Raw genomic sequence first — 22,024 nt, forward strand, 5'->3', positions numbered from 1 at the left:
TTCCTTCGCTCCATAGATGCTGCTGCACCCGCTGAGTTTCCCCAGCAATTTTGTGTACCCCCAATAGACAATAGATCAATGTGATCATGGCTGATCATCCCCAATCAGTACCCCGTTCCTGCCTTCTCCCCATATCCCCTGACTCCGCTATTTTTAAGAGCCCTATCTAGCTCTCACTTGAAAGCATCCAGAGAACCTGCCTCCACTGCCCTCTGAGGCAGAGAATTCCACAGACTCACCACTCTGTTTGAGAAAAACTGTTTTCTTGTCTCCGTTCTAAATGGTTTACTCCTTATTCTTAAACTGTGGCCCCTGCTTCTGGACTCCCCCAACATCGGGAACATGTTTCCTGCCTCTAGCGTGTCCAAACACTTAACAATCTTATATGTTTCAATGAGATTGCCTCTCATCCTTCTAAACTCCAGAGTGTACAAGCCCAGCTGCTCCATTCTCTCAGCATATGACAGTCCCGCCAACCCGGGAATTAACCTTGTAAACCTCAGCTGCACTCCCTCAATAGCAAGAATGTCCTTCCTCAAATTAGGGGACCAAAACTGCACACAATACTCCAGGAGTGGTCTCACTAGGGCTCTGTACAACTACAGAATCCCCCTCTTGCCCCTCTGTTGGCTTCCAGCAAATTAGTGGGTTGAGAGTTTCTTGCCCTTGTTTACTAATTGGTCGACACACTATTCTTATCCCGGCATATCTCTAAAACTACCTCCACAGAATATCTATACACTTCCTTTCTGATCACCTACTTGATCCATGTTTTTAATTATTCCACCATTGATGGTAATACTTTACCTGCTCACATCACTCAAATGTGAGAATCTTTACTGATCCCGCCACCTCCTTACATTGTACCATTTAGAAAGTACCTACCTTTTCAATCAAGATTTTGATCTACTCCTTTATAATTCCTTTATGTAGCTCAGTATTTTAGCTCGGAGCCACTTTGGAATACTTGATGTAAAAGGCATTATATAATCCAAGGTGTTTGGTGGCTATGACAATGCAATTTAAATTGCATGCAGGACACTACTGCTCCAATTTCCTATTCAACCACCCATGACCCCAGCCTCCCTCCACCCCCCCTTCCCCCCCCCCCCCACCCCCCCGCCCCTAAATCCATGAGCAAGATAGATGTTTAGTTATTTCAGATGGACCGAATGAATTTGGGATGTCGGGAAAACTGAAGGCATTGCCTGTAACCTGCACTTAACGTTCTTGAATATTTTTGAGTACAGCATACTATGCTCAACATTGAGTGAAAAATTGCAGTGTTTGTAATTGGAAGTGTATTTCATTCTTTAAAATTGTTAAAATACCAATAACGTAATAAAAATGGAAAGTAGATGGCAGTGGTGGCTTTATATTATTTCCCATAGTTTTCTTTGATCTAGCTCCACCTGCTGACAAACCAAGGAATAGTTGAACAAAACAATAAATTCAGGCTTCAGGAACCCAATAAAGTAGAGTTCACCTGAGACATTAGAGACACAACATGGAAACAGGCCACTGACCAGTGATCACCCCATAAGCTAGCACAACCTACTCACTAGGGACAATTTACAATTTACAGAAGCCAATTAACCTCCAAACCTATTCGTTCAAAAGGGAACTGCAGATGCTGGAATATCGAAGGTACACAAAATTGCTGGGGAAACTCAGCGGGTGCAGCAGCATCTATGGAGCGAAGGAAATAGGCGACGTTTCGGGCCGAAACCCTTCGGCCCGAAACGTCGCCTATTTCCTTCGCTCCATAGATGCTGCTGCACCCGCTGAGTTTCCCCAGCAATTTTGTGAACCTCCAAACCTATATGTTTTTGGAGTGTAGGAGAAAACCAGAGCACGGAGAAAGCCCACACGATCACATGGAGAATGTACAAACTCTGTATAGTCAACACCCGTAGTCGGGATCGAACCCAGGTCTCTGGCAGTGTGAAGCAGTAACTCTACCACTATGCCACTGTACTGACTCAAATTGATCTGTGACTTCATGAAGCTGCATTCTCTACAACTTTTTATTTTGTTTGATTTGGATTGAGCTTATTTTCACCATCTGCTCAATGGTGGTGGTGCATTGGTTGGGGACCATGATTGTGTATAAGAATGCTAGCATCACAATCCAGTGTATGCGGTTCTTCATAGAATGTATGTTTCATAGAGAGTCTGGGAGGGCAGCATGTGGGGTACTTCCAGAAAAAAATAATTTCCCCTATTATAGCAGCAACCCACAGTGAGCTGGCAGCCTTGTAACAGATCACTTGCACAATCATTTGTATGTGATTCCCTCTAGAGATCAGCCTGTTATGTTAAGCATTACTGATAGTTTGTATTTATTTCCAGCCTGCCTTGTTCTAATAAGTGAGTTTGGTATTCTGAAAAATGCAAGGAATCATGGGATTTGTCAAAGGTCACGCTATAAAGAAAAAGTGAACAAAGCGCTGGCTGTGCAAACTGTGTAAAAATTCTTATCTTTATTCACGATTTATGTGTAAAAATATATTTAATCTGAGGAACGGGGCTGCCAGGTAGTGGGGTGTAACAGAGAGAGAGGGGGGGGGCAGGTGCGAGTGGGAGACGGGAGAGCGAGCACACAGACCTGTGCCTCATCCGCAGCCAGGATCGAACCCGGCGCCGCAAGCGCTGCTGAACCGCCACTGGACCCTTCCTGTCCCCCCTGTCTCCCACTCGCATCTGCCCTCTCTCTCTCTCTCGCTGTCACACCCCGCTACCTGGCTCCGGCTCACTCTGCCTGTTCCACCGGGTTGGCCGGCAGCTCTGGACTGGCGGTGGCGGCCCGGGCTTACAGCTGGCGCAGACAGGGGGGGGCGCTGGCTCCGGCACACTCTGCCTGTCCCACCGGGTTGGCCGGCAGCCCTGGACTGGCGGTGGCAGCCCTGGACTTGTATCCGGCGCTGCTACAAGTCCGGGGCCGCCACTGCCCTGCCAGCCCAGGGCCACCACTGACAACTCCGGACAGGGATGGGACACCTGGGAGGGGACGGCCCAGCAGCAACTCTATGGCGCCCGCAGCACTGGAGACCCGGGCCCGACCACGGACGAAACGCAATCCTGCACAAAACGCAGCACCACAGTTGACGAGAATGTTTATAGCGAGTGACCTATGACCTGCTCATGCGCAGTTAGAATGCCGAACTCGCTTATTGACTTGTACATTCTTCCCGATCATTGTAATAAAAGCTTTTGGACAGCAGCTTGAGAATGCGGGGGTATAGGAAAGGGAGGGACATTCATCGGATGTCATCGAGGGGACATTCTGTTCTGGCAGGTCGTACCATATACTCACCACCCTCTGAGTGGAAAACGTTGCCCCTCACGTTCCTATTAAATATTTCGGTCAAATTATATCAAGGGCAGTTACTCTGCTCAGTTCTGGAATTATACACCTTTTTATGCATGTCACCTGGACAGGGGCTGCATTAAGGTGTGAGGCTGAGTGAACCTGATGGAACCTGTACTGAGCATCAGTGATCATGCACCAGTTAATAACGCTGTCTGTGCTGCCATCAATCACATCGGCAAATGATAATTGCTTGGAAATAATATGTCATAGTGATACAGCGTGGAAACAGGCCCTTCGGCCCAACTTGCCCACACTTGCCATCATGTCCCAACTACACTAGTCCCACCTGTCTGCGTTTGGTCCATATCCTTGCAAAACTCTCCTATCCATGAACTTGCCTAACTGTTAAACGTTGGGATAGTCCCAACCTCAACTATGTCCTCTGGCACCTTGTTCCATACACCCACCTCCCTTTGTGTGAAAATTTTACCCCTCCGATTCCTATTAATTATCTTTTCCCCTTCACATCAAACCTATGTCCTCTGGTCCTCGATTCAACTACTCTGTGCAAGAGACTCTATGCATCTATCCGATCTATTCCTCTCATGATTTTATACATGTGATTCAATTTGTCTTCTCTAACTTGCCATATTACTAGTTAAGTGCTTCTGTTGTACTTTTCTTAGAACAGTCCAGACGCGGCCAGGGAGTTGTTTAATTATGGAACAATCTTTCAGCCATATTTAAAATCGTGATTCTGTCCAGCGCTGTCACGAAATGCTGACACCATGTGGGGTGGAACTGCTGAAGACTGGCATATGTAAAATTGCTAAATCAATAAAGTTTAAGAAGAATGAAAAGTAGATGTAAACCCTGGGAGGAGGTAGGAAAGATCATCTGATTGCACTTCCAGCAAAAGAATAGAAAAAAGATCTGTAAAAATGGTTTAGATAATATGACACGAAGTGCAAGAGTAACTCAGCAGGACAGGCAGCCTCTCTGGAGAACATGGGTAGGTGATATTTTGGGTCAGGACTCTTCTTCAGACTGATGAGAAGAACTGCGAGGTGATCTTGGTTCTCTCATTACATTGCATTTTGATGTGACAGTTTTGTACAATTACTCAGAGAATTCCAAGAACAGTTGAGAATCAACCACATTGTGGTGATGTTGGTGCTTTATATCCTTCCTTTTGGGATATGCATGAACCAGATGGGATTTTGTAACTATCTAATTGCTTCATGATCCTAGCTTTTTCTAATTTAATTAATTTAAAATATTTTGCAGTTCGATTTATAACCCAAGTGTAATGCTCATAACTTGTGTAGATATTTTCACACAGTTGATTCTCTGTTCTCACACAATTTTATGTAGATTTGTATTCTAAGACTGATTGTTGTTTCAATAATGTGCTTGCTTGTTAATAAGATGATTGGAATTTTTTTGTCCCCATCTCTCTCTACTCCATTCTTACAGTTTTGCATGAATAATAAGTGTCTTGTTCCCAGTGAGAATTAATTTGTTCTCTACTACAATTGACGTTTGTTAATCTTTCTTGTCTTGAGTATTTGGAGTTTGAACCATTTTGAAGGCAGCATTATCTTTCACATTACAAAATTATATTTGCCCCCCAAAATGATCATATTTGTCTTCACCCAGTGGTTTCAATCCAAAGTGTAGTCTTTCATATTGAAATTGGTGTACTCCTAACTTTTATTTTTGGGGGGAACAGTAATAGCAAATTATCACAAACTATCATAATATACTTTCTATGATCTCTATCAGCTGAAGGTGGATGTTTGATTGAACGATTGAATTGAAAGATATAGCATGCCCTTTGGCCCACCGGGTCTATGCTGACCATCACTCAACAATTCACACGAGTTCTGTTATCCCACTTTCACATCCATTCCCAATACACGAGGGAATTTTTTTACAGAGCCCAATTAACCAACAAACCCACATGTCTGTGGTGTGTGAGAGGAAACTGGAGTGCCCAGTGAAACCCCATGTGGTCACTGGGGGTCAAATGAGATGGAGGAACTGAGTGAAATCCAGGTTAGCCGGGAAGTGGTGTTAGGTAAATTGAATGGATTAAAGGCCGATAAATCCCCAGGGCCAGATAGGCTGCATCCCAGAGTACTTAAGGACGTAGCCCCAGAAATAGTGGATGCATTAGTGATAATTTTTCAAAACTCTTTAGATTCTGGAGTAGTTCCTGAGGATTGGAGAGTAGCTAATGTAACCCCACTTTTTAAAAAGGTAGGGAGAGAGATAACGGGAAATTACAGACCAGTTAGTCTAACATCGGTAGTGGGGAAAGTGCTAGAGTCAGTTATTAAAGATGGGATAGCAGCACATTTGGAAAGTGGTGAAATCATTGGACAACGTCAGCATGAATTTATGAAAGGTAAATCATGTCTGATGAATCTTATAGAATTTTTCGAGGGTGTAACTAGTAGAGTGGATAAAGGAGAACCAGTGGGTGTGTTATATCTGGACTTTCAGAAGGCTTTCGACAAGGTCCCACATAAGAGATTAGTATACAAACTTAAAGCACACGGTATTGGGGGTTCAGTATTGATGTGGATAGAGAACTGGCTGGCAGACAGGAAGCAAAGAGTAGGAGTTAACAGGTCCTTTTCAGAATTGCAGGCAGTGACTAGTGGGGTAGAAACATAGAAACATAGAAAATATGTGCAGGAGTAGGCCATTCGGCCCTACGAGCCTGCACCGCCATTCAATATGATCATGGCTGATCATCCAACTGAGTATCCTGTACCTGCCTTCTCTCCATACCCCCTGATCCCTTTAGCCACAAGGGCCACATCTAACTCCCTCTTAAATATAGCCAATGAACTGGCCTCAACTACCTTCTGTGGCAGGGAATTCCAGAGATTCACCACTCTCTGTATGAAAAATGTTTTCCTCATCTCGGTCCTAAAAGATTTCCCCCTTATCCTTAAACTGTGACCCCCTTGTTCTGGACTTCCCCAACATCGGGAACAATCTTCCTGCATCTAGCCCGTCCAACCCCTTAAGAATTTTGTAAGTTTCTATAAGATCCCCCCTCAATCTTCTAAATTCTAGCGAGTACAGGAAGGCAGGTACAGGATACTGAGTTGGATGATCATATTGAATGGCGGTGCAGGCTCGAAGGGCCGAATGGCCTACTCCTGCACCTATTTTCTATGTTTCTATGTCACAGGGAGAATGTGAAAACTCCATATAGACAACACATGAATCCCAGCACAGTAAACCCTCATTATAAAAGACCATGTGGAGGAGAAGAATGGTGTCCCTTATTTCCAATTGTCCATTATAACCAAGTAAGGCATTATCATTGTATGTCGTTGAAACAAATAACTTCAGATGATGGTTAATATACAAAAGAACAATGCTGGAATAACTCGGTGGGTCACGCAGCATCGCTGGAGAACACGAATAGGTGGGGTCAGGACCCTTCTTCAGACTTATTCAGTCTGCTGAGTTACTCCAGCACTTTGTGTAAATTCACCTTAAAATTAGATGCAGATCCGCTGGTCTGCACAGGTGAATCCTTAATCGCCAGTTCACATGACAGTTGTGGCTCAGGCTATAGCCCCTGAGGACAGCGCTTTCTTCAGGCGCTGCCAGCAACAAGATGCCCACGGTCACCGTGGGGCTCCCTCCCCTCTCACCTGCTGCCACTTCCAAAGTCGGCGACTGGGGGAGAAGGAGGAGGTGGGGGGAAAGGCCGAGTGGACAGTGCGATGGGAAGGAGGCAGCGGCGGTCTAGTGTGGAGGGGACAAAGCCACAGAAGGAAGCGGCAGCAAGTGAGAGGGACGGGAGCCCCACGGTGACCAAATGCATTCTGTCGGCGGTTGCAGTGGCAGCGGCGGCCCAAAGAAAGCACTGTCCTCAGGGGCTGCAACATGAGCCACATGTACAGCCATGTCACCAGACCCTGCAGTGGATGAAGAACAGCTCTCTGGTGAACCTTGCGAGTCAGAGGAAGTGTTGGACGCACGGGTTCTAAATGGCTGGGGTGACGGCGAGAGCCAAGGGAGGCATCAACAGATCCTCTATATCCAAAATGGGTTATAAAGGGATCTGTTAAAACAAGGGTTTACAGTTAATAATACTTTACAGCATCATTTTCATATGCCAATGGAATAAAACAATTGACAACACAAAAGAAGCTCTCATACCCATCCCAATGGAGCTCCACAGAGTAATATAATCCTTCATCAGAACTCTACAAATGTTTTAAATTGCATTTGGTTATTGCTTCTCAATATATTTTATAATATACTTCATAACGTCTGAATATTTGAAAGGAATCATTTGATTGTTGCTTCAGATACCTTGAGGAAGGTAACATAGAGGCTGCAGAATTTCAGAAACAAAGAATTGAACAATTGCAAAGAGAAAGGCGGAAAGTTCTTGAAGAAAACAACATGAAACATCAACCTCGCTTCTTTAAGTAAGTTGGTCATTAAGTGCAAGTGCTTGGAAAATTGGATTGAAGCAGATCACATTCTCACTTTTTTTTTGCCAGAAATGTTAAACTGATAGACCACCTTGGGCTACTTTTCAAATATATAAGAAATACATATGTGAAATAAGTTATTCCAAATCTACAGTGCATACAGTGCCCTCCATAATGTTTTGGACAAAAATCCATCATTTATTTATTTGCCTCTGTACTCCACAATTTGTAATAGAAAAATATCACGTGGTTAATGTGCACTTTGTCTGATTTTAATACACTTTAACCATGTGTGATTTTTTCAATTACAAATCTCAAATTGTGGAGTACAGAGGCAAATAAATAAATGATGGGTCTTGTCTTATGGAGGACACTGTAATCCTGGTCCTCACCATTAAGCAAAGGAAACTTATTTAAGATGCTTCCAAACACATGAGAATTTTATTTGATTTTAATTATTTGGCCATGACAGGTATTTCACTTCACTTTTCCCAATCGCTTTTAATATTGGTGTAAATATGCTCTTTTAAATTTAAGTTGCTCTGTTAAGATCACTATTCTTGGAGTAGAAACCTCCTGCAATATATTTAACAATCAAATAAATGGATTTTGTGTGAAATTGCATGTTGGTGAATAGCAATGCCCAGCACCAGTCCAATTGTGCCATTGTGAGCTGTCCTTTCTTGCATCTCAGCCTAATACTAAACTTTGAACTAAGATTTGAACCACTTAGCACTGTTTTGAACATTTTTGGTGCATTTGGCCTTATCCTATTTATTAGATTGGTACTTTCATTTATGATTTGCCTTATGCTGTATCTGTTTGTACAAATTCAATCTCTTGGCTTGTTAACAATGACAATGGAGGGCTGGTGGATATTTTGAGGCATAAAGTTACAAACTGTAGTCTGATATAATATTGTAATCACGTAACACACAAAGCATCCCGTCTTTGACTAGATCCATTCTGCATTGAATGGTAGTGCGATGCCAAATAGTGTACTCAGTGCTCACTTTCCTAGTCATATTCTGCAAGTAGCGCATTTATCCAATTCTGTTTTGAAACTTGCTTTAGTGAGATTTAAATGTGCAATTGCTAGTTCAGCATTCCAACGAGAAGGCCAGATGTCTACTTAACATTCCATGCATGTTCTGTTCAACTTGCACATTTAAAAACATGGAATCAATCTTGTACTTGCAGGCAATCTCAGGAAGGTGGAATGGAAATGTGGGTGAGCACAAATACCTATTGGGAACTACGGAAAGATCCAGGCTTTAACAAACTTGACGGTCCAACACTTTGGTGACATATCAATGCATATTCATTCATTCATTCATTCATTCATTCATTCTTTGTTTCATGACTATTATACATTATTTATTATATATATGTATCCAGGGGTCGTCTGTTATCTTTATATATAAGTAATTATTTATTATACATTTCTAGTTACTGAAATATGCTTGAATAGCTTGATGCCTTAAAACAGCTAGGACTAAATTTAATGGGATTTTTGCTTCAAATATCATTCATGTACTGTAAGATTTTGCTATTTGCAAGATGTATCAAGAACAGTAGTTAGAAACATCCGCAAACATACAATGTTATTGCTTGCAAACAAATGAACAAGTATCTATATAAATTAGTATTGTATTATGAATTTGCATTGTTTTTTAAAAAGCCACACAATGCTTCCAATATTGAATTAATTCAAATCTCATTACAGAACTTTCGATATTGACACTAATTCGTGGTAAATTATTAGTCTGCTGTTTGTATTTAAATTATGTATATATAGAGTATAGAAAATTCAGTGATCTACCAAAAAAATCTGCAGTGAAATTTGCATTGAAGATTATAGTTGGATCGAAATAGTCAGCAAAAAATGCATTAATCTTAAGCTTCCTATCTTTCCTGTTGCCATTTTCATCCCCTCTCCTGCTTATCGTCACTTTGGTAAAAAAAAAATGTGCCTGGGCTTTCTGAAGCTAGTCTATAAGAAATAAGGTGCTGGGAATTTTGCTTTTCCCAGAAGTGCATGTAGATTCAGTCAGCATGACTGTCTAGTTATACATCTGTACCTATCCTGAGAATATTTGCCACAAAAAACGGAGGTACACTATTATAAACCTACTAGACGCACAGTCAATTCAAATGTTCAAACTCTGGGCAGGCGAACATATCGCTCACTACACAGGTTCTTAATTTTGTATTTGACCCTAATTTGCAGTATCATTGCACATTTTTTGTGAAGACAATTCAGTAGAAATTTATGCTGATCTTCTGCTGAGACAATCACATGTGTTAATGTTGACAAATATTCAGATCAACACACTCTTACTTGGAAATTGATGGGTTTCACTGTATTGAAAATGTTCATAACTTTTTGAACACCATCTACCTCTTCCAAAACAAATGGCTGTATTCCCCCAACTTTTAACGCAGCTAATCTTTTTTTGCCTTAAACAAAAACACTGAGAGGAAAATGTGGCCTTTTCAAGAAAAAATTAGGATGTCTTTGCACCACAAGATTGCCAGATGGGGGAACTGTCTCGATTCATTCTCTTTAGCTATAAACTGAAAAGCAATTTACAATCAGCCCAGCAGAAGTAATATTGCTGCTAATGATCATCTTAGCAGCGGTTATGCCATGTTTTTTTAGCTGGGTGTGTGGTTAAAATATGGCTATTATTACAGGTTCACTGCATGCATGTCAGCTTTGTCTCAACCCCTTCAAAACCAAATAGTGGGACACCTTATGCATGGAGTACAATGCAAAAGTTGAAAATGTGTCACCAACTGAATAGGTTTGTTGAGTAATAGGTGTATTGGGCCAGATATTATTCGGATGATATAATGCATTTGAGCTGTAAATTATAGATATTGGGCTAAGGTTGGTTTTTAATTATAAATTAAATTTGAGTATTTTATTCCTTATGATTTGAGTAGTTAAAAATAATGTTATTGCAGGTGCAGCATTTTTTGAAAAATATATAAGGCGTAATGGGATGATAAACTACCTAAAACATGTTCTTGGCTATGTGTATTGGTGCAAGTTAAATTATGCATCCATATAATATTTATTTACAAACTTCCAATAAAGCTGTTTATCTCCATTATATGTTGAATTTAATCACCCAGATGATATCAAAAGCTCTTTTGAACAGATTAATATTTGACAGATGATGACAACCATGCCATATCAATGCAACAATTTGCAGTTCTCTAATTGCCTATCCTTGGTGAAACTCTACTTTAAGTTGCTAGAGTCATTCTACAATACATTGCAACAAAATCGTCAGTGTGCAGCATAGATGGTGGAACTGTCTAGCAGCTCAAGCTACACAGGTTTGATTCTGGTTCTGGCCTTGTGGTTTAAATCTTGTCCCTGCAACCTCCTCATATATGACTGATATGCTAGTCATTGGGTGAGTTGGCTATTGTCAATTACCCTTCATAAATTGGCCATAGTGCAGGTAAATGGCAGGAGAATGAGATGAGTGTTCATGTGAATGTCAGAGAGAATAGGCCATAGAGAAATCAGTGGGGGGGGGGGGGATATGCTCTGAACGCTAACATAGACTTGACAGGTTGAATCACCTCACTCTTCATCTGGAAATATAAAAAGGTGGTATTATGTGAATGTTCACGATGGGACAACTCTTTGGTGTCACTCTAGCACATTCACCTTTTCAAACAGAAGTATAAATGAGTTTTTTTAATGCATTAACCTGGATGTCATTTGCTCTCAGTATGCTGGTCATATTGAAAGCATTGCTTGAATGTGATTTCTGATCATCTGAAGTTCTGCACTTCTCAAGGGTAATACAATAATGAACACACATATTTACGGGTTAACATTGTTCCTTGCTCTACACAACATTTCTTGAATACCAAGCCCTATTACAAACTCTTCCCAGTGAAGCTCTACATGTACCGAGGAAGCTGATCAATTCCACCATATTAACTGAACCTGACCGACGTTGAATTTACCGATTAAGGAAATTCATGTTCTCTGTTCAGTTTTGATTTGGTATGAGAAGAACATGCATAAGAAAAGCAAGAGTAAATAATTTGGATTTTTGTGCCTGTTGCACCATTTAGTAAGTTCATGGTGGGTTTTTTTACTCTAATTTCACTTCCCAGCATTAACCCACACCCTTTGAATCGTTTAATGCACAATAATTTATTTTGATTATACCTTGAGCCTCCACCACCCTATTTGGTGCGAAATTTCAAAGATCCACCAGGCAGGATGGCACGGTATAGCAGAGGTAGAGTTGCTGCCTTACAGGGCCAGAGGCCCGGGTTCCATCCTGACAATGGGTGCTATCTGCACAGAGTTTGTATGTTCTCTCCGTGACCTGGGTTAGTTTTCTCCAGGTGCTCTGGTTACCTCCCATACTCCAAAGACATACAGATTTGTAGGCTAATTTGACTTGGTAAAATTGTAAATTGTCCCTAATGTGTGTAGGATAGTGCTAGTGTACAGGGATCGCTGGTCAGCGCGGACTTTGTGGACCAAAGGGCCTGTTTCCACGCTGTTTCTCTACATGTGCGGAAATGATGTTGAAAGACGACAAGCTGAAGCCAAAAAGCCAAAGCCAAGATGCCGACCCTACATCACCCCGAAAAGCCAGGATACCGAACGGACACAATGCAGAAAGGATACGAACCCGAACGGACACCACGTCGAAAGGACAATACGCAAAACGGACATGACATCGAAAAGCTGAAAAACGGACATGACGTCTCTGGGGACGGGATTTGTCCCAGACCTTGTCAGCGATTGGTCCAATCTCCCCCCCCCCCCCCCCCCCCCCCCCCCCCCATCCATCACATCACTGGCCGAGAGGAGACGGGAGGGTGGGGGAGCTTGAGCTTGCATTTGTAAAATAGTGTCAGTGACTCTATGCTGCTGCGATTGCCACAGAGGCAGTGATATGCAGTACTGGCCGGGCGGAGTCAGGAGGGTTGGAGGAAGCTTGAGCTTGCGTTTGTAAAATGGTGGCAGTGACCCGTCCCCACCCTCCCGTCTCCCCCCGGCCAATGATGTGATGGACCCGGGGGTCTGGACGAATCGCTGACAAGTTCTCGGAAAAATCCCGTCCCCGGAACGTCATGTCCGTTCTGCGGCTTTTCGATGTCATGTCCGTTCTGTATAGTGTTGTATCAGCGTTGTGTCCATTCGGCTTCGTATCCTTTCGGCGTTGAGTCCGTTCCGTATCTTGGCTTTTCGGTGACGTGTCTGGTCGGTATCTTAACTTCCACTTCTTCGCTTCGGCTTCTCGTCCTTCGACGTCCCGTCCGGGTACCGTATCTCTAAACTAAACTAAACTAAACTAAACACTCCTGTGGACATTTTTCACTGTGGCTGTGAATGGCCATCTCCTTAATTTGAAGCGCTGATCGTAGTTTTCAATGTCACAGCCATTCAATTTCCCAATTCTGGAATTTTACAATTCCTTCCAAATGAACTGCTCCTGCTGGTATTTTGTATGTTCTCATACTAAATCAAAACTGAAGAGAGAAAACATGGTTTTCATCTGAAGAACAGGCTAATTTTCAGATTGATGAGATACTGAATTTGAATTTATGCAGATTGTGATCTCAAAGCATTTTATCCTGTGGGAGAATAGAAAGTATGTTGCAACTTATTTTCAGTGGATGATATCAACCTCTTTCTGCTGATTATTCACTGCCAGCCTTCATTTTTTTTTTGTGTTTTTGTGCTTTGTCCTAGCACATTTTAATAACACTTTATCAGGGCATAAGTGAAATAAAGCTAGATTTTCTGGTCTCCAGGAGCAAGCTTATAAATACGAAGACATTTACACCATGGGCATGATGTCAGTGGATTTTCATAGAAATTGGACAACGCTTTGACCTTTTTGTCTGATTAGCCATGTCTTCAAGAGTAGAAGTATCCACAGCTGTATTCAACCTTTAGTTAATTGTATTTGTGAATTATGTTTAGCTTATATTATCTGAAATGTGATAGTTTTAGTACAGTAAGCCCTTATTATAACATACCATGGGGGTGGGGGGTCTGTGTCCATTATTGTCAATTGCCTGCTATTAACCAGTAAGGGATTATAATTGTATAAGTATTAGAAACAAGGAATTTCAGATGCTGGTTAATATGCAAAAGGACACAGAGTGCTGGAGTAAGTCAGGCAGTATCTGTGGAGTACATGGATAGGTGGCTTTCGGGTCGAGACCCTTCTTCAGACTTTCTGCCTGGAACTGGGCCTGGAATCCAGGTGAGTTGATGGCACCAGTCTACTGGAAGCCAGGGGAGAGGCGAGGACTAGTCGAGTCATTGGTTGCAGGCGGCCGGAGTGCAGATAAGTGTCAGCAGCGGCAGGTGCAGCCTGGAATCAGTCGTGGTGGCCGGTAGTGGCGGCAGTAGGTCGGGCTGGGAAGCAGTCGGCGAGGTCAGCGCGGGCCGGCATCGGCAAACTGGCCTGGAAGCGGTGGAGGAGGTGGTGCATTTTAGGGCTGGTGTCAGCAGCCCAGCCTGGCAGTGAAGCTCAGTGGGTCAGTCCGCTTTAACCAAAATCCATTACAAAGAGGTCTGTAATAACATGGATTCACTGTACTACTGTTTCCTTATTACCTCTATTCATGTACAGAATTTCATTCTCTGGAAGATATTCATGTAATAATAAGATTTCATGATTGAAGAATCGTGAAATTTGAAAGGTCACAATGATGTTATCCACAAAAATGATGTAACAAAATTACAATTAATTTAATAAAATTAGATTAGATTCTACTAAATTATTCGATCATTAAAGTTTAAAGGAACCTAATTAATCTGGACCATTACAGATAAATAAATTGTGTTTACTTCTGATTTATATCAAGTTTTATTGGCAAGCCAAAGAAATATTCAGTCTGGGTGAAGCTGCTTTCACTTCACTTTTTCACAACATTTCACTTTTTCCAAAGTGTATTTGGTTTTAAACTTTTATGTAAGACATTTAAGCTTCTAAGTGCTTAATTATACCAAATAATTTACAAAGGCTGTCTTAAATATATTGCCATATTTAAATCTGCGAACATTAGGCTGAGGACATATTTTCCACATTCAAACTCTTTTTAATGCAGCATAATCAGTTTTATTTGCCCAAAGCAGAGATTTGTACACTTTCGCAGTTCATATTTCAGCATTCATTACCCATTTACTCAGCACCAAAAAGACATGTTTGCAACTTGAAGTTTGTTGGGGGTAGGCGGTTTACTCAGTGTTTCAACTTGAAGGAATTAAAATCTAGAGTCAAATGCATTTTTATGATCGTATAATGTGTTTGTAAGAGACTGCTGCAATTCACTGTATACTATAATCACAAATAATAAATTGGTTTTATTGACATGATTGTGTACTGTTTTAATGTGTATTTCTTGTACAATGTTTGTAAAAACAATATAGTGTGTTAGGTAGACATAGACATTGAGTAGAAAAGCTTTAAGTGCCCTTTTCAGGTAATATTACATGCTATTTGGACTAGAATGTTCAGCAGAGATGACATTACAGAGTGAAAGTGAGAAAAAATTACTTTGCAGTTAAGTGGTTGCACAGCTACCTATCTGGGGTATCTGCATATTTTGACATCCTGGCTGTTGAAACAATGAACTGATTAACACACACGCAAGAGATGCATGTTGGTAGAAATTATGGGGAGAGACCCAGGCTGGAGGTCCCAAGTCTGAGAGATATAAGAACATATTTGCCCATAAGTTCTGTCATGTAGTTCCAAATATAATTTAATATAATGAGGCAGATCAAACAAGTGGCTATGACAGTATGTGGACTTTATGACTGAGGGTTAAGAACATAAGCAGCTGTGATTTTTCCTGTAACTGAAATATTGTCCAGAATTAGGTATCACACGGAGTGGGGGGGGGGGGGGGGGGGGGGGGGGGGTGAGGGGGGTGGAGGAACAATGTAAAGACCTTGTGGGTGAGTAACTTTATTTGTGTGGGTAGACTGATGAGCTTGAGAGGAGACCTGTAGAGCTATTTAAAATCATGAAGTGTCTCAACAATTGAGGAATTATTTTTAGGCATCATGGTATTAGAATCTGGATTGTACTGCCATGGATTGTGAAGACTGAAACAGTTATGGTCTTCAAAAGGGAGCTCGATAATTGAAGGGAGAAGGTTTTGCAAGTTGCAGGGATGGAAGGGGTGGATTGATGATTTGATGGACCCAGTTCTCACCGTACATTTTTAACTTTGCGTTGGTTACATAGATATAGCAAGTTTATAAATAGCAAACGTGAAGCATTTGGGTAGTCAGGATTATTCATAACAGGTTAAAAATAACAAGCAGCCACAGAAGTAATGAGAAAGGCCAAGATAAATTTTGATTGCAGGATTGTTGACGGCTACCCAATTAAAAAAAAAGTAAATACAACTCGTGTAAAATCTGTGGGTTGAAGGGGCTACAAATTGCACAGCCATAAATAGACACTTTTTAATTAATTGATCCTGTCATTGTATTCAAATTGAGATGTATTTCGATTTTTGAGAGACTATTTTTGGGGATAAGGGATTGGTACTTAGCCGAGAACTGCTCAATTGATCAGTAAAGAGGTTGTAATGATACATCAGCAAGGCCGATTGCTAAAATGCAATCCAACAATAATGGGAGATATCTCAGACTGGCACTAATAGAAGGATGCAGCAACAAATTGTGTTGTCTGATTTGGGGGGGGGGGGTGAGTGGATGGTATTTGTAGGTGCATATTACTAGCCTAGCTGTTTCTGGGCAGAAGAGCAGAGACCCAATTTTTCATGTCGAGATCAGAGGAGCAATTTAGTTTTCCACCAAGCTTCACTGGCCTTGTGACAGACCCTTGTGGACCCCGCAGCCGTAGCGGGTGCTCCACTCAAGGGAATTAAAATGTCATTGTGATCCCATGAACAAGATGAGAACTCAAAATGACAGCTTGTTCTGGAGTCTGCTAAGAGTTATATAGTAAATCACTGGCAGCTTTCTTACTTCTTTCATCTTCGTTAGGAACAGCGAAAGTCACTGTCCCTAATTTTATTGGAAATCATATCTGGTAAAAGAACTCCTTTGTAAGGGTGCCAGGTACTTGGTAATGGAGGCACCATTTTCTCTGCTGCTGTTGCACACAGTAGGATTGGGAATCTTGAAAGTTCACATTTTTTAATTTGGATGCTGAAGGTGATTGATATGAATCTTCACAAACTCTAGGTCTTCCATCTATTCCCCTAAGTAGATCCTATATTAAGAATCAAGTAAATCTTTATTGCCAGATTTATAATGCTATAAATGTGTGACTTACTCATTGGGTGAATTGGATACAGTGGTCAGAATGCTATATCTCTCCAAAGGTCTAGTATTCTACTGAGACAATTGTGAGCCAACAAACTGACTTAGTTATTTAAGACAAATGGGCGGAAATAAAATCTTGAAACATGACAACTGTTTCAGAGATATACAGCCACTTCAAGCTATTTTTAATTTGGCCTTTCTCCTGAGAACAATTTGAAGTGGAAATGTTTGAACAGTCACAGTGTTCAAAGCATATGAAGGCTTTAACGTGGTCCTGTAAGAGTACCACATTTTCATAAAATGTTTTGTGGATCATGACACCAATCCTGCTGCCTTGGGGGGGGATCAATGGAATCTTCTGAGAGGCAAGTTCTCCCAATATTGTCTATTTATTGCTCAACCAACACATAAATTAGATTTTTTTAATTTCAATGTGGGCTCTGGCACAAATTAGCTTCCATATATCTTGCAGTACAATAACGGCAAAGTTATTGGGCTGATAAGGAACATTGGACAAAGGCATGAAGACAATCAGATCAATGTTCTTTCCAACAATACTGCTAATAGCATATCCATAATGCAAATCCATCTCTGTGGATGCAAGCCAACTGACTCCTCACTCTGGGATTCTTCAATTTGACTAAATCTGTCTTCACTTCTACTCTGGAGGCTCATCCAAGCATGCCAATATTACAAGAGGTGGTTAACTTTGCTGGTGTCGCCAAACACTGAGTGGCTTTATCTTAGAAGAGTCTTCCGCTAGCAGCGTCTAACTCCTCTGGTGTTGGTGCCTTGCCAGCTAGATGATGTCCTCTGCCTGACACTGGTCAGCTGCTTTCTCAGCTGTCACTGCCCTGCGAGATGGCCAAACTCTGTAATGCGTGCACTAACCCTGGGTCTGGGTCCATATTGAACACCGCACCTGCCTCATCCTGTAATTATTGATTAACAACTGAATGCATTTTGGTTCAAGGGTCTGTGGGACTGGTCACTTGATACTGTCTATTCTGTTACTTATCACCACATCACCACTACAAATTATCACCACATAATTTGGGTGTTATTGTACACTAAGACCTTTGGTGTTGCCGTTTTCAGCTCCCCGAAAATGGCAACACAAACAGATAGGGTCTTGGAAGGCAGTCAACATGATTGAAATCAAATGCTGAGATGTTGAATATGCAGCTGGACAAATTGGTTAGGCAGCATTTGAAATATGGTTTTGTTTTTGATGCCATACTACAGGAAGAATATGATAGTAATAGAGAATGCAGAAGAGATTCACCAGGATGTTGTCTGGAATGTAGGGATTTACTTGTTAAGATAGATTAGAAAGACTGGGTTTATTTTCACTAGAATGTAAGAGGCGGAGGGATGACCATTTGGGCATTTATAAACTTGCTTGAGTGGCATATAAAAGGCAGATATAAAATAGTATTTTTCTAGGGGTCAGGGAGGTCCAAAACCAAGGTTAATGGTGAGAAGGGAGCAATGTAAAGGAGATCTAAGGGGCAAGTTTTTCTCACACTGTTTGGTAGTTATACAATAGACAATAGGTGCAGGAGTAGGCCATTCAGCCCTTCGAGCCAGCACCGCCATTCAAAGTGATCATGGCTGATCATCCACAATCAGTACCCCATTCCTGCCTTCTCCACATATCCCTTGACTCCGCTATCTTTAAGAGCTCTATCTAACTCTCTCTTGAAAGCATCCAGAGAAGCGGCCTCCACCGCCCTCTGAGGCAGAGAATTCCACAGACTCACAACTCTCTGTGTGAAAAATAATTTATACGGAAACTATTGGGTGCAGGATCAATTACAATGTTCAAAAGATGTTTGGAAAGGCACTTGGATCGGAAGGGAGTGGAAAGATGTTGGCCCAATGAAGGCAAAAGGGTTTAGTTTAGATAGATATCATGGTTGGTGTTGATGCGCTGGGAAGAAGGGCCCATTGCTAGAACAGTCTCTAAGTTGCATTCTGATCTTGGAGAAGTGGCATTGCCACCTGGTCACAGGTATCCTGTATGAAGATTTAATGAAAAGAAAAGTTGCTGATGCCACAGGTGAGAACTATTGTTTGCTGCACATCCTTAGATTGATCTTGGATCCTGCCTGCAAGATTGGAGTTCTTTGTGTATCTTTTCAGTGGATCAGCCACAGTCTTGTTCCTAGTTGGCCTGTGAATCAACGATGGATGATTAGGTTTTTTCTAGTTTCATTTAGAGATACAGCACAGAAACAGGCCCTTTGGCCCACTGAATCTGTGCCGACCAGCAATTCCCACACACTAACACTATCCTACACACAGTAGGGACAATTTACAATTTTACCAAAACCAATTATTCTTAAAACCTGTCTTTGGAGTGTGTGAGGAAACCGGATAAAACCCACGTAGGTCACGGGGAGAATGTACAAACTCCGTACAGACAGCACCTGTAGTCAGGTTCGAACCTGGGTCTTTGGTGTTGTAATGTAGCAACTCTATCCCTGTGCCACCCTGGATCGTTAATGTTGCCCATTTATTAATTTTCAAGTTTACCATTGAGTGATCCCTTGAATTGATAATGTAAGATTTATGCCACTCCCAATAGAATTCATCAAGTTCCTGCGTTGAGACAATAATAGTCCATTAAATTAATTACAGAAAGATTAAGCTTCAGTTAAAAAATTAAAAAATATGCTAGTATTTGTGTCATTGGCAGTGAAATTGGTAATGGCCGCAAATTGGTCTCTGGGCCATAAAAGTGAGGAATTGAATGTATTGAGCATTGTTCATTCTGTAGGGAATACTTTTATGATGCTTTTACAATCCTACAGGAATGATCTTATGATCTGGGAGTGACTTCAGAGGATTACCAAAATGATACCAGCAGGAGGAAATAAGACTTTATTGCCTTCCATCACAGTGAGGAATGTGGAGGAACCGTAGTGATGGATGTTTATGTTAAATATTACATGGTTGTGTGTTTTATTACGTTTTTGGTATGACTGTGGCAAATCAAATTCTTCGTATGATTTATATACTTGTTTTGTTTTTATACTTGGCTAATAAATACAATTACAATTACAAAATCAATTACAAGTCCAATTAAGGGACATCATTTTGGTTTGGAGATATTGGATTGTTTTCTTTACGTAGGATTTCAAGGAGATTTATTTCAAGATATTCAAAGATGGCAGGTGCCAATGGAGAATGTAATGGGAAACAATTTGCTCTAGTGAGAAGGATAGTTATTTCTTTTAAAGATATTAAGGGGGAGTGGGCAAACGTAGCTATCTGGATTTTGTCACAGATCAGGCTTGGTGTTGCTGAATGACAGAACAGGCCTAATAGGCTAATTTGCCCACAGCTCTTCAAATGTTCCTCGTCAAAGGCAATATCTTTGCTCTCTGGTTCTTGTGCTATTTCAATGAGAGAGACATATTAAGAAGAGGAATGTGTTAACAGAAGAGGCAGTAGAAGCTAATTTTGTAGTGAAATATGAATAGGAATATCTATGGAAACAAGTTTGGGCCAAACTGTTACTTTAAAAAAAATAGCTGGTGGGAAAGGGGGGCATTCCACTGAGGTGAGAACTAACCTGGCTGAGATGAATTGGAATTAAAGAATGGCAGGCAAATCTGTAATTTAACAATGGGTAAAACCTTCTCAAAGGATGTGATTCAGGTAAGATCTAGCTACAAAGTCAAGAGGAAGAAAGGTAGAGTAATTAAAACCAGACCTTAAATGACCAAGAAAGGGGGGGGGGGGGGGGGGGGGGTCCATGTCAGGTTGATAACACAACTGAGAATTAGGCTGATTATGAAAAGTTCAGATGGGAAGTGGAAATGAGGAACAAAGGAAAAAAACGAGGAAAACAACTGGCAGCAAACATAAAAGTCACTAAACAACGTGTGTACAAACAGTAAATGAACTGTAAAAGGTAAGGGATCAAAAAGGAGAACAAGTCATGACAATTACTGAATGAGTTGACATTCTGAACAGATTCATATTTAATTTTGTTTTATTAAATTTGTATTTAAAATATGCTGGAAAGGCAACCAGTACACAACAACTTAGTCAAGATGTATGTCATCCAAGTGGTTGGGCCAAAAGGGGGTAGGAATTTTGGGGATAATGGCGATAATCTTCCAAACATTTATAAGTTTGACTGGTATTCCCAAAGATTGGAGAACTGCAATTTAAAAAAAAAACATTTCCTCAAAAAAGACTGCAAGGATAAATGTAGCAAATACCAGCTAGTTATTTAATTCAAATACCAGCTAGTTATTTAATTCAAATACAAGCTCACTCGTAGAAATGATTACTGGAGACAATATTAGTCGCATGGTTGGTTGAAGGCAAATTATATTTAACTAACTTGAACGTTGTTTTTTAATAAGAAAGTTAATTAAGGAAATAAAGTTGTGGTGTTAGTGTGAATGATGAAAGACCATTCGTCTCAAATACTAACTATTTCTTACTTCGCTATTGGAGCATTTTTTGTGTACATTTCCCTCCCAGATAGAATATAAGAGCAGGCGAAGGCCAATGAAATTCCTCGTATGTTGCAAAACATACTTGGCGAATAAAGTGTGATTCTGATTCTATTAATGATTCTATTAATTACCAATATTGTGGCTGAGTTTCTACCTCGGTCCCCAGCTCGGCCCCTTGTCATTTGATTCCCTGTATCAACGACGGTCCTGGCATGGGAGCGTCGCCGAGAACAAAGAGGGACTATTGAGACTGCATTGAACACTGTAACTTTGACGGTGCCCTGTACATGGCAACTCATTGCATAATTTTATACAAAGCAAAACAAATCACTGTGACATGTCACGTGGTAATAAAGTAACATTCAAATCTCCAAATCTGAGGAAGGACATTATTGCCATAGAGGGAGTGCAGAGAAGGTTCACCAGACTGATTCCTGGGATGTCAGGACTG

The 22,024-nt window shown here is 41.1% G+C and overlaps 1 protein-coding gene across 3 annotated transcripts in view; it reads left to right on the top strand.

Moving 5' to 3' along the window:
* Nucleotides 1–10,901, top strand: part of osbpl3 (oxysterol binding protein like 3) — a 156,209-nt gene extending 145,308 nt beyond the window's left edge. For all 3 annotated transcript variants that reach the window (XM_033047878.1, XM_033047887.1, XM_033047896.1), the window contains 2 exons: nucleotides 7,657–7,779; nucleotides 8,986–10,901. In XM_033047878.1, the coding sequence (XP_032903769.1) occupies nucleotides 7,657–7,779; nucleotides 8,986–9,091 (229 nt within the window). In that variant the 3' untranslated portion in view covers nucleotides 9,092–10,901. The remainder of the gene's footprint in view (nucleotides 1–7,656; nucleotides 7,780–8,985) is intronic.
* The last annotated feature ends 11,123 nt before the right edge of the window (nucleotides 10,902–22,024 follow it).

The sequence above is a fragment of the Amblyraja radiata genome, chromosome 2 (genome assembly GCF_010909765.2).
Source record: "Amblyraja radiata isolate CabotCenter1 chromosome 2, sAmbRad1.1.pri, whole genome shotgun sequence".
In the NCBI taxonomy this organism is placed as follows: domain Eukaryota; kingdom Metazoa; phylum Chordata; class Chondrichthyes; order Rajiformes; family Rajidae; genus Amblyraja; species Amblyraja radiata.